This window comes from Geotrypetes seraphini, chromosome 11 (genome assembly GCF_902459505.1).
Source record: "Geotrypetes seraphini chromosome 11, aGeoSer1.1, whole genome shotgun sequence".
Lineage (NCBI taxonomy): Eukaryota > Metazoa > Chordata > Amphibia > Gymnophiona > Dermophiidae > Geotrypetes > Geotrypetes seraphini.
In genome coordinates, this window is record NC_047094.1 from 99,866,550 (window position 1) to 99,880,200 (window position 13,651).

The 13,651-nt window shown below is 47.1% G+C and overlaps 1 protein-coding gene across 1 annotated transcript in view; it reads right to left on the minus strand.

Annotated features, from left to right (window-relative positions):
• NPEPL1 (aminopeptidase like 1) overlaps positions 1-13,651 on the minus strand; it is a 55,262-nt gene that overhangs the window by 4,617 nt on the left and 36,994 nt on the right. Inside the window, exon 9 of the mRNA XM_033963423.1 lies at positions 8,945-9,068. Within this exon, the coding sequence (XP_033819314.1) occupies positions 8,945-9,068 (124 nt within the window). The remainder of the gene's footprint in view (positions 1-8,944; positions 9,069-13,651) is intronic.

Genomic DNA, 13,651 nt, shown 5'->3' on the forward strand with positions numbered 1-13,651 from the left:
AGACCGTGCAAGTCTGCCCAGTAACTGGCCTAGTTCAATCTTTAATATTATTTTCTGATTCTAAATCTTCTGTGTTCATCCCACGCTTCTTTGAACTCAGTCACAGTTTTACTCTCCACCACCTCTCTCAGGAGCGCATTCCAGGCATCCACCACCCTCTCCGTAAAGTAGAATTTCCTAACATTGCCCCTGAATCTACCACCCCTCAACCTCAAATTATGTCCTCTGGTTTTACCATTTTCCTTTCTCTGGAAAAGATTTTGTTCTACGTTAATACCCTTCAAGTATTTGAACGTCTGAATCATATCTCCCCTGTCCCTCCTTTCCTCTAGGGTATACATATCCAGGGCTTCCAGTCTCTCCTCATACGTCTTCTGACGCAAGCCTCCTATCATTTTCGTCGCCCTCCTCTGGACCGCCTCAAGTCTTCTTACGTCTTTCGCCAGATACGGTCTCCAAAACTGAACACAATACTCCAAGTGGGGCCTTACCAATGACCTCTACAGGGGCATCAATACCTTCTTCCTTCTACTGACTACGACTCTTTTTATATAGCCCAGCATCCTTCTGGCAGCAGCCAGATAGGTGCTTCAAGCTCACCATTTTTTTTTTATTTCTAATGGCATTCTTCAATTAACCTAGGCGCCTACTAATGCCTAAATTTAGGCGTTAGTTTTAGAATTTTCCCCCCCAAAGTATGCAAAAATAGTATGTGAACATTCACAGGTTATGAGCTCACTGCCAGTGCAATCATAACCGATCTACTGTAACTAAACAAAAGGTGTCTGTATAAGCACAGGCAACAGCTGGCTATAAACTTTCATTAATATTCTCTATTAAGGCTAGGATTACACACATTCAATCAGGAAGCCTTAGGGTAATTCACTCACAGACCTCAGCGGTGCAGCCAGTATGAGTATTAGACTTTTTCACATACAGCATATCAGCACCAAAATCTTCACTGGTCTCATTTTGTCTACTCTAAATTTTTTTTTTTTTTCCAAATCTTTATTCATTTTAATACATACATCAAGTGTACATTAAATATAAACTATCATAATACATTATCACTTGAAAATTCCATCACAATGTGTATCTAAAAGCTTTATATCCCACCCCCCTCCCCTAACCATACACAAATAATAAAATTCATATGAATATTAATCATTTAAAAATATGCAATACATATATGCAATTCTCCCTAATTCCCCCACCCCTCCCTTCCTTCAATTATCACATAAGGAAAAAGAATAATAAATTAACATTAATCATTATAATATTTTATTATTGGCCCCCACACATCCTGAAATCTATTAAAATAACCATTTTGTACTGCAATTAACCTTTCCATTTTGTACAGATGACACACTGAGTTCCACCAGAAACTGTAATTTAGTCTAGAACAATTCTTCCAATTAAGTGTTATTTGTTGTATCCCCACACCTGTAAGGATCATCAGAAGCTTATTATTTGCTGCAGATATTTGGCTTTTAGATCTCATACACATTCCAAATAGAACTGTATCATATGACAATGCCACATGATTTTCCATTAAAAGATTAACTTGATCCCAGATTGATAACCAAAATGCCTGAATACATGGACAATAAAATAAAAGATGATCTAAAGTTCCAATTTCAATTTTACAATGCCAGCACCTATTAGACTTAGAGCAATCTAATTTTTGTAATCTAGTAGGGGTCCAGAATGCTCTATGCAACAAGAAAAACCATAGATGCCGACATTGTACCTTTAATTCTCCAAGACCAAGTACGTGGCCATTGAAATGCATTAATCTGGTGCTTAATCTCAATGCTCCAAATATCTCTTAATCCATTTTTAGGTTTCTTATTCAAATAATTAGATAAAATTTTATACCACTTTGCGGCCTGGTGTCCCAGAAAATCTGCCTGGAAACATAGGAATTCTAAGCTATAATGATTATTTAAAGATTTCCATTCAGGGAATACTCTAAATTATTTTGAGAAACTATATCTAAAGCATATTTATAAATGAGACCAATGACGATTTTGGTGCTGATATGCCATATGTCAGGGCTGCATTCCAGTCAGGTTTTCAGGATTTCCCCAATGAATATGCACGAGATCTATTAGCATACAATGAAAGCAGTGCATGCAAATAGATCTCATGCATATTCATTTGGGGAAATCCTGAAAACCCGATTGGATTGCGGCCCTCGAGGAGGGACTTTGACACCCCTGTCGTATGTGAAAAAGTCTAATACTCATACTGGCTGCACCGCTGAGGTCTGTGAGTGAATTACCCTAAGGCTTCTTGATTGAATGAGGGAAGCACAGGGAAGAACAAAGGAGCATACTGCTGTTTCACCTTATGTGACCCTTCGGGCAAAAGACACAAGCTTTCACACAATGACTAAACCAAACTAACCAACCAGCACAGTATACTAATCTTTGATCTGGTTGGTAGACATAAAATATACCAGAACAAGTTAGACCAAAATGCTATCAAGTTCAGTAGCCCGACTTGGACACTAGTACTTAATAAAGGTAGATCCCAAGTGGTGGCTTCCCTCATGTTTATTCTGTTAATAAGTTTTTAAGAGTTTTTCACCCACACATCCAGGGGGGGTGGGGGGGTGGGAGCGGGAAGGAGAAATTAGGTTCTTACCTGCTAATTTACTTTCTTTTAGCTTCTCCAGACCAGTAGAGGTTAATCTTTACGAATGGGTATATATCCAATCATGACCAGCAGGTGGAGACTGAAAACAAAACTTTGGGACAGTATATACTATCCTCCCTTCTCTATTTCCCTCAGTCTGCCGAATAGCCAAGCAGAACCAAGAACTGGAAAACAGAAAGAAAACAATACTCCAAACAGGAGTAACAAATAACATACCCAAATGCTGTTGGAAAATGCAGAGGAGAAATACCCGAAGGAAAATGTCCCCACAGCTCGTCAGCTAAGCCAGCCGAGCCACAGCCGCTGTTCTTTAATTCTCCCCAGCCCTAGAAAAATACTAGAACCCGCAGCAAAAAACAAAAAACTGCCCGCGAAACAGCCCCAACAACAACAACAACAGACAGGGTGGGGACCTCTACTGGTCTGGAGAAGCTAAAAGAAAGTAAATTAGCAGGTAAGAACCTAATTTCTCCTTCTTTAGCACTCTCCAGACCAGTAGAGGTTAATCTTTACGAATGGGACGTACCAAAGCAGTCCCTCTCACGGGCGGGACCCCCGAAGGGCCGATACCAGAACACGTTCACCGAACACCGCGTCCCGACGCGCCTGAACATCTACCCGATAATGCCTAACAAATGAATGCAAGGAGGACCAAACCGCAGCCTTACAAATATCCACCGGAGGCACGAGCGACGACTCAGCCCAAGAAGCCGCCTGACCCCGAGTGGAATGAGCCTTGAGAAACTCCGGAACCGGCTTCTGACTCAGAAGATAAGCGGAAGCAATCGTCTCCTTGATCCATCGCGCAATAGTAGCCTTAGAAGCTCCAGCCCCCCGACGAGGACCCGCCAGAAGGACAAAGAGATGATCGGAGCTCCGAAAATCCCGGGTCCGCTGCACATAAGTGCGGAGGACCCGACCGACATCCAACTTGCGCAGCTGCCGTTGCTCAGAAGAACCCTCCCGACTACCCAAGACCGGGAGGACCACCGATTGATTGACATGAAAAGGAGAAACTACTTTCGGCAGAAAGGAAGGAACAGGCCGCAAAACAACCCGCTCCCTCGAAAATTCCAGGAAGGGAGCCCTACAAGAGAAAGCCTGTAGCTCAGAAACCCGCCTAGCAAAAGTAATGGCCACCAAAAAGACAGACTTCAGCGTAAGGTCCTTCAAAGAACAGCCATCCAACGGCTCGAAAGGCGGGCGCACCAGAACCGAGAGAACCAGATTGAGATCCCAAGAGGGAAACGAGGGCCTTATGGGAGGCCTGAGCAACTTGGCCGCCCGAAGAAAGCGAATCACATCAGGAATGGCCGACAAACGCTGACCTGTCACCAGCCCCCGAAAAGCCGACAGGGCCGCCAGTTGAACCCGGAGAGAAGACCAAGCCAGGCCTCTATCCAGGCCATCCTGCAAGAACTCTAGAATGTTAGGCAGGGAAGCGCGAAAAGAGACCACTCCCCGCGCCCAGCACCATTCCTCAAAAAGACGCCAAACCCGCACGTAAGCCCGAGAGGTAGAAAGCCTCCGGGACCCCAAAAGTGAATATCCCTTCTTACTCAGGCGGCCCCTTTCAAGAGCCAAGCCGTAAGACAAAAGGGAGACGGGTCGAACATGGGAATGGGACCCTGCGTCAGAAGATCGCACACGAGAGGCAGAGGAAGAGGATCCGCCACCAGATGCTTCACCAGATCCGCATACCACGGACGACGAGGCCAATCCGGAGCCACCAAAACCACCAGCCCCGGGTGGCGAACAATGCGAAGCAATACTCTGCCCACTAATGGCCAAGGAGGGAACACATACAACAGCCCCTCCGTTGGCCACGGTTGGACCAGAGCATCCAGACCCTCTGCCAGACCGTCCCTGCGACGACTGAAGAAGCGGGGTACCTTGGCGTTGCCACTTGTGGCCATCAGATCCATCAGGGGCTGCCCCCAAGCCCGCACTATCAACTGAAACGCCACGGCGCCGAGACACCACTCTCCCGGATCCAAGAAGTGACGACTGAGGAAGTCCGCCTGAACGTTCTCTACCCCGGCAATGTGAGAGGCCGAGAGGTCCAGAAGATGCGACTCCGCCCAAACCAAGAGCCGAGCCGCCTCCTGCGCCACCTGAGTGCTCTTGGTGCCCCCCTGACGATTGACATAAGCCACCGCCGTGGCATTGTCCGACAGGACTCTGACCGACTTGCCCAACAAAAGGGAGTGGAAAGCCAACAGCGCCAGCCGGACCGCTCTGGTCTCCAACACGTTGATCGACCAGGAGGCCTCCTCCACGGACCAGGTACCCTGAGCTGAGTGACCCAGACACTGAGCCCCCCAACCCAGGAGACTCGCATCCGTAAGGAGCACCGTCCACTGCGGAAGATCCAGACCCACCCCCTGAACTAGGTGAGGGGTCTGGAGCCACCAACGCAGACTGCAGCGCGCCAAGCCTCGCAGGGGAACCGGAACATCCATCCCGTGCCGCTGGGGAGACCACCTCCAGAGCAGAGCATACTGGAGAGGACGCATGTGGGCCCGCGCCCACCTCACCACGTCCAGGGACGCCGCCATCGACCCCAAGACCTGGAGGAAATCTCGCGCCCAAGGACACCGGGACGCCAAAAGCAGGCGAATCTGAGATTGCAATTTGCTCACCCGGGCCTCTGGGAGGAAGACCTTCCCCAAGGAGGTGTCGAACAGCACCCCAAGGTACTCCAGACGCTGAGCTGGGACCAACCGGCTCTTGGAAAGGTTGACCACCCAGCCCAGCGACCGGAGAAACTCCACCACCCGAGCCGTAACCCGGGAGCTTTCCTGCAACGACTTTGCCCGAATTAACCAGTCGTCCAGGTAGGGGTGTACCAGGATGCCCTCCGACCGCAAGGCTGCCGCGACGACCACCATCACCTTGGTGAACGTCCGGGGAGCCGTGGCCAGCCCAAAGGGAAGCACACAGAACTGATAGTGCCGACCCAAGATCGCAAAGCGCAGGAAACGCTGATGAGAGGCCCGAATGGGAACATGCAAGTAGGCCTCCGTCAGATCGAGAGAAGTGAGAAACTCCCCCGGCTGAACCGCCAGAATGACCGACCGCAGAGTTTCCATACGGAAAGAGGGAATCTTGAGAGCCCTGTTGACCCCTTTCAAATCGAGGATGGGCCGAAAGGTCCCCTCCTTCTTGGGCACCACAAAGTAAATGGAGTACCTGCCCGTGCCCCACTCCGGAGGGGGCATTGGAACAACTGCCCTGAGATCTAGCAAGCGCTGAAGAGTCTGGCGAAAAGCCTGCGTCTTCCCAGGAGTCTGACATGGAGAAGCGAGGAAAAAGTCCGGCAGAGAGCGGGCGAACTCCAGGGCATAACCGTCCCGCACCACCTCCAGGACCCACTGATCGGACGTGATCTCGGCCCATTTGGGGAAAAAGTCGCGCAGCCAGGCCCCCACCGGAACCAAAGGGGGCGCCGGCAAGGCGTCATTGTGCAGGACGGGAAGCGGGGGAACCGGCGGAGGGATTCCCTGCTCCCCGACGGGCCCCCCGAAAGGGCTGCATGCGCTGGAAGAACCGACCCCGGGAAAACCCCGGAGACTGGAAAGAAGCAGCCCCACGCCCAGGGCGATACTTGCGAAATTCCCGCAAACGCCCCCGGGCCGCACCACCCCGAGACGCAGGGCGGGCACGGTCCTCCGGCAGACGAGGAACTTTCGAGTCCGACAGAGTCTGAATCAACTTATCCAAGTCCTCTCCAAATAAAAACGACCCCCGAAAGGGAAATTTAGTAAGCTTAGCTTTGGACGCAGCATCCGCCGCCCAAGCGCGCAGCCACAACACACGCCTTGCGGCCACGCCAAAAGCCATAGACTTAGCCGAGATCCGCACCAAGTCATATAGAGCATCTGAGAGGAATGAGGCAGCCATCTCAATCTTCGCTACCTCCTGATCCACCAGAGACCAGTCATCAGACTCTCGATCCAAGACACGCTCCGCCCACCGAAACACAGCGCGAGCGACCAGTCCCCCACAAATAGCCGCCTGGACCCCAAAAGCAGAGACCTGAAAATTTTGCTTAAGGATGTTCTCCAACTTGCGCTCCTCAGAGTCCCGCAAGGCAGAACCGCCCTCAACAGGCACGGTATGCCGCTTGGAAATTGCCGAGACCACCGCATCAACGACTGGCGAAGCTAACGTAGCCCGATCCCCATCTGGAATGGGATACAGGCGAGCCATGCTGCGCGCCAGCCGAAACGGCGTCTCCGGCGTTTTCCACTGCTCCAGAATAATATCCCGAATATCCTGATGCATATACCCGTAACAGAGGGTCCCCCACACGCGGAGTCTCCGGCGGCGCGTCCTCAAAACGCAAAACCGAAGAAACCTGTTGAATAAGGTCAGGCAGCTCATCTCTCTGAAAAAGGCGCACCACGGACGCCTCTTCACTGGAGAACGGGAAACCCGACGACCCGCCGCCAGCTTCCGTCCCCTCCAGAGGGTCCTGGAATTCCTCAGAAGGGTCCAGGTCCTCCTCCAGACCGACACGTTCCTCCGACCACAAATCCTCGTCCCACGACACCCGCGGACGCTTGGACAAGGGAGGCGGCGGAGGGGACGTCACGCCAGACGAGAGAGGCAAAGCCGCAGGGAGCGCGGAGGAAACCCCACCCCCCGAAACCCCCTGGGCGCAACCGGGACCCCCAGCTGCCTGAAAATAGGCTCTGCATAAAGAAAAAAAGAGATCAGGAGAAAAACCCCCCGAGGGTCCCAAGGGACTCCCTGCCACAGCAGGGGACCCAGCAGAAACCTGCCCCTGCATAGTCAAAACAGGGGGAAGGTCACCTGAGGTGGAAGACAAAATGGAGGGGCCAGACAGAGAAGATGGCGGTTTTCCCGCCAAAAAAGCTCCCTCCATAGCCTGTAGCGGCTGAGAGACCTGAACAGTCTCAGCCGCTAAAGCAGGCAAGCCGGCATCAGCTGTCAAAAAATCAGCTGAGAGGGAATCCTCCAAAACCCGACCGTCGGCGGCTCGGGGAATCCCTCCGTGGGCGGACGGAGAAGACCGGGCTTCCCCACCGTTCCCTGCCGACTCGCGAGGCACCATCGGCGGGGAGCTCTGGGCGCCTGCAGCCGCTGCTGACGGAGCTCCTCCACCGCACCGGCCTGAACACCGCTTGCACAGGCCGGCCGCGAGTGCCTCGCGTCTGGAGCACAATGAGCACTTTTTCCCTTTAGAAGTGCTCATTGCTCCATACGCGACCTAGCTGTAAAAAAGTGCCGGTTAGTTGAAAAAATACAGTAAAATACAGTTTTCTTAAAGGGAAACAACCCTCCAGACCAGCACTACCTCAGGATTTTTTTTTTTTTTTTTTACAGAACAGACTCCACAGGCTCTCTAAGCAATATGCCTTGCTTGATTTAGGGGGCAAGGCTTACTGCTGAGGCTCCTCTAAAAAAATGTGGGGAGGTGGAGGAAGTGGGGGGAGGGACCCCGCTCGAGACCCGCCGGGTTTGACACCCCCGAGGTCGGACGAACCCCCAAACAGAGTCCGCCCAAGCTCCGTCCGGCCAAAAACAGGGACAATAAACCCCCTAAACAAATTCCAACAGCCCTACCAAGGGAGATGGGTACAGATCACATCAACACCTGCTGGAGACTGAAAGAAGACTGAGGGAAATAGAGAAGGGAGGATAGTATATACTGTCCCAAAGTTTTGTTTTCAGTCTCCACCTGCTGGTCATGATTGGATATATACCCATTCGTAAAGATTAACCTCTACTGGTCTGGAGAGTGCTAAAGAAGGGGGGTATATCTTTTGTTTTGGTATTATTCCTGATGGTAATGATGGATAGGGGAGGGAATTTTTATCTTTTATATAGATACTGATTGATTATAAGTGCTTGGTTGATTATCATTATTTGTATATAAATTGTATTGCACTTTTTGTTGGCATTAAAAACTAAATAAAGTTTTAAAAAAAAATTATATTTTTTTTTTCCTCCAGAAACTTGTCCAAAGCCCTTTAGATACATCCTCTGTGCAATTATCATATAGTAACCTAAATTCCCTTTTATACAATATCATTACAATATCCTTCAAAACCAAATTTAGCAGTGGCTTTTCAGCAGCACAGAATTTTTCTAGAGGTAAAATGCAGCATCCCATTTCTGTTATTATGACATGACCAAGATGCAGAGAGGGGAAAAAGACACAGAGTCTGTTGGCAGAAACTGCAATAGTGAAAAGGCCGGCATTCAGTGACAGATAATCAGGAATGGCTTAGACAGCTTTGTTTTCCCCTTTTACCTGAGCTCCAGTGAGAGTGGCTACATCGACAATGATATCAGCTCCTAGGTCTTTACAGGCATAAGTAACACCGTCTGCTAGCACCAGTCTGCCTTCTGCATCAGTATTGTTGATTTCAACTGTTCTACAACAAGAAACAAATCTCAACACCTGAAACTAGAATAATAATAATCTACATTCAGATAAAAACCCTGATTGTTTTTCCTTCTGCTCCTTTGGACTTCTGACTACATTGGAAGAACAGTGCCATGAGCTAATTTACTGGACACCAGCGGCAGTTAATCATTCCCGGCCATGCGGAAGCTCTCCATCCGCCGCGGCGACGCCTTTGCCCTAGTCTACTCGATCGAGGACACCGAGTCCCTAGAGAGTGTCCAGAACTTGAAGGCAGAGATCGCGGCCCTGCGAGAGGACCGGCTGCCCCCCGTCGTGGTGGTGGACAACAATGGTGGACCGGGAGGCAAAGAGGAAGGTCTCGGCCCAGCAAGCATTGGCCACAGTGGAGGGGGAGTGGGGCGGCCTCCACGTGGAAGCCTCGGCCAAGGAGAACCGGCAGGTGTTGGAGGTCTTCCGGCAGCTCCTGCAGCAGATCGATGTGCCCGGCCGCTGGAGCCCGGCCCTGCGCAGGAGAAGAGAGACCATCCTCAAGGAGAAGGGCCCCTCCAAACCCCCCCTGAATAAAACCAACAGCTCTAGCATCTGCTAAAAAAGGGGGGCGGGCGAAGCGCACTGAAACCCCCCGCAAGACAGATTTACATGTCTATTTGTTTAGTTTTCATTTAAAATTTTTTTTAGAATTCTATTGTTTAACTGTTTCCCTTTCCATACTATTCATATGCCTTCCTCTACCTTTTCTTTTTTCCTCACTTCTAATGTTTATTTTTCTTTTTACATTTCTATATTTGATTTAATTCTTAAAATTATTTTCTATTTAATTAGTTTCTTTCCATTACATTATTATTTTGGAATGTACGTTTTGTTTAACAGTATGGTATTGAGAGTTCAATGTATTCTTGTTAGGATGCTTCATATCTCATTTTTTCCTCTATCTTTATTTTCCTCTCTATTATTTTGCTAATTTGTTTGTTCTTTGGTACTTTAGTTAGATTGTGAGCCTTCGGGACAGTAAGGGAATTTCAAAGTACCTATTCTTTATTTATTTATCTTATTTTTATTGTCTATTTTCTGTAAACCGCTTAGAATCCTAACGGAATTTAGCGGTATATAAGAAATAAATTACATTACATTACTTCCAGTTTTAAACTCTCTCCTATTTATCAGCAGCGTTAATCCTTGGCCGGGCTTGGTGACCTGGCAGCTTCCAGAATCTGGTACATGTGCACCCTGAGCTTGGTCAGTTGATGTTGTTGGGAGGGGCTGTTTGTGCCCTGGCCACACCCTTAGCTCCAGCTGGCTCAAGCTGCTGTCAAATAGTGTATATCAATTGTAACTGGTAGTGCTAACAGACTGGAGAGAGTTCTGCCTGAATCCTAAAGTTTACGGACACAAAAGGGGCAAGTCTATAAAACTGTGACCAAAAAAGAGGAGCAATTAGCTCCAATTCCGTAACGGTGTTGAGGTGCACCTAACCCGCTGCAGAATACAAAAACAAAGCTGCTTTGCTGCCCCCAAACTTAGGCCTAAGTTGCCATGTTTAGCTGGACCTTCAGTCCGTGCAACAGTATTCTATAAGCTATGTACATCGTATGGTGAAATGCCCATGACACAACCATGCTCCACCCACATGCACAGCCCACTTTTGGTTATGCACTTGGTTCTCTCACTCTTGTAAACCCCCCTGCATCAGCCTTCGCCCATTTTCATTTTCTTCATCTGGCTTCGACTACAGCGGGATTCCTGCTTCCCCACCACGACTCGGCTCTCTGCAAGCATGACCCACAGAGAGCAGAGTCATGGTGGGGAAGCAGGAATCCGGCTGTAAGCACCATAAGAATTGCCAAGCTTCCGAGGGCCAGAAAAAAACCCACTTGGTAGGCCGGGTTCTGGCCCACTGGCTGTAGGTTAGACAAGCCTGCCTTAGAAGCTATTAGAAATCAAAAGAAAATGTAAAGATTGATCCTGGTTCTATTTAATCAGCTAGATTTGATATTCCACCATATCCATCTTCTGCACGAGGCAGATTTCACTAAAGTGTGTGGCATTAAAATATCTGCAATAAAATCTAATATGCAGCAGAGGTGAATGAGCATCAGCTATAACTGGGCCTGTGGCCACTTTTAGCGGAATGAATTCAGCACTGACATAGCGCAGCACACAAAATACATCAAAAGCCATAAATTGGAAGCTCAAGAAAAATATGATACGAGAGTTCTGTGAAATATAGCATTCATTTTCTCAACTCCTCGTACGTAGTCTTCCTCAGAATCAGCTTCCTGTTACTCATGGTATGAAAGAGGCGATGAAGCACATTTTTATTCACATAACAAAATATTGCATACAGTTGACAGTACCTATAGGCAGTGTATCACAATTTAGCAACAGAAAGCAATGTTACTTACCGTAACAGTTGTTATCCAGGGACAGCAGGCAGCTATTCTCACTAGTGGGTGATGTCATCCGACAGAGCCCCGATACGGACATCTTGCAAGCATGTCTTGCTTGAAGAAACTCAGAAGTTTCGAGATGCCCGCACCGCGCATGCGCCAGTGCCTTCCCGCCCGATGTACCGGGCGTGTCTCCTCAGTTCAGGTAGCTAGCCTGAGAAGCCAACCCAGGGGAGGTGGGTGGGACGTGAGAATAGCTGTCTGCTGTCTGCTGTCCCTGGATAACAACTGTTATATATCTTTTCCTAATTATATTTCCTTTAAATCTTCTTCTTCCTCACTCCAATCTCCCCACTCCCTCATCCTCCTATCCAGGAACAATGTCTGCTATCCCTACCATATGGGGTCGCAGACCACCCAAACTCACTCTCAATTTTACCCAAAACGAAACACAGCTAAGACACCTTATTTCCGTACCGTTACATTCTCCATCTCCATCCGTTACATTCTAATCAACATAATTCCCCTCCTAAACTTAATATAGGATTGGTAAATGTTCGTTCCATAAAAAATAAATATCATTTAATTCACGATATCATAATCCAACACAATCTTCAAATATTATGTATTACAGAAATTTGGCTAACAGAGGGAGAAGATGCCTACATTACTCAAGCCTGTCCTCTCAACTATAAATCAATCTTCCAACCTCGCCTAAACAAAAAGGGAGGTGGTTTAGCTGTTATCTATCACTCTTCAATCCCTCTACAGTCTAATACTCCATCTATATTTTCTACTGCCCCAACTGAAACTCTTCACTTCTCTATAAAATTCCCCTCTCCTCTTAACTTTCTTCTTACTTATCTCCCCCCTCCAGTATCTAAAACTTCACTCTCTGCTCTCATCTCTACTATATCTGATTTTAATATCACTTATCCTGACTCTATAATCCTTGGAGATTTTAACATCCATTTCAATTCCCCTAATCATTACAATACGTCTGAACTTCTAACCTTGACTTCTGACCTATCACTATCTCCCCTCATTTCTATGCCTACCCATTCTGCTGGTAATACTCTTGATAATATTTTCTGTCCAACCTCTAATATGCAGCTCTTCCAAAAATTTCAATACCATTCAATACCTTGGTCAGACCACATTCTAATTACCTGTCAACTCGATACTCCAACCCATCCCATTCATGTTCAACAGCAAAATTAAAATAATTTCAACACCCGCAATATTAATAATATAACTTTATCTACTATTCAGACCTCCTTTAACCTAAATATTAAAGATTTTTCCTCTCTTTCTATCACCGAACAATCTTCTCTCTGGGAAACATCCACAAAATCACTGCTAGATTCTCTGGCACCAAAAATAGAAACTATAAAAAAACCACTCTCTAATCAATACTCAAAAAAACTACATCAACCTTGGTACAATGAACAACTGATTCTTCTCCGTCGACAACTTCGATCGATAGAAAACAAATGGCGTAAAACACGACAAAACAACTTTCTCAATCTTTTTAAAGAAAAAGCCTTCCACTATAAAAAAACTATTCAACAAACAAAAAAAGAATACTTTTCTAAACTTATCTCTACCACTCGTAACTCTTCTACACTCTTCAGCCTAGCTCAATCACTTTCAAAATATTCCAAAAAAAAACAAAACCTACCTATATCTACTCTACCATCCGCAAATGAATTATCATTATTCTTTGACTCTAAAATTAAAGACATTAGATCTCATCTTGGACCATCATCACCATCTACTTCTATTCAAACCCTCAATGATCCTACTCAACTATCTTTCAGCTCCTGTTCTAATTTCAAAATGCCATCTCTAACTCAATTATTTCCCATTCTACAATCCTTAAACTCCCCCAACAATCTTCTAGAGAGTATCCCTCCTATACTTCTTAAAAAATTCTATTCATTTTTTGGCCCATTCATCTGGGAAATGATTTCAAAATCTTTTTCTGATAACTTAGTACCATCCTCTTGGAAAACAGCTCTAATTGTTCCAAAGCTCAAACAACATAACCTAGACTCCACTCTCCCCAAAAACTATCGTCCTATTTCTAATTTACCTCTAATCTCCAAACTTACAGAAAAAATCATTCATTCTCAACTGACAGAATTTCTCGAAAAAACCCATGCTTTACATCCCTGCCAAACAGGGTTTCGATCTTTACACT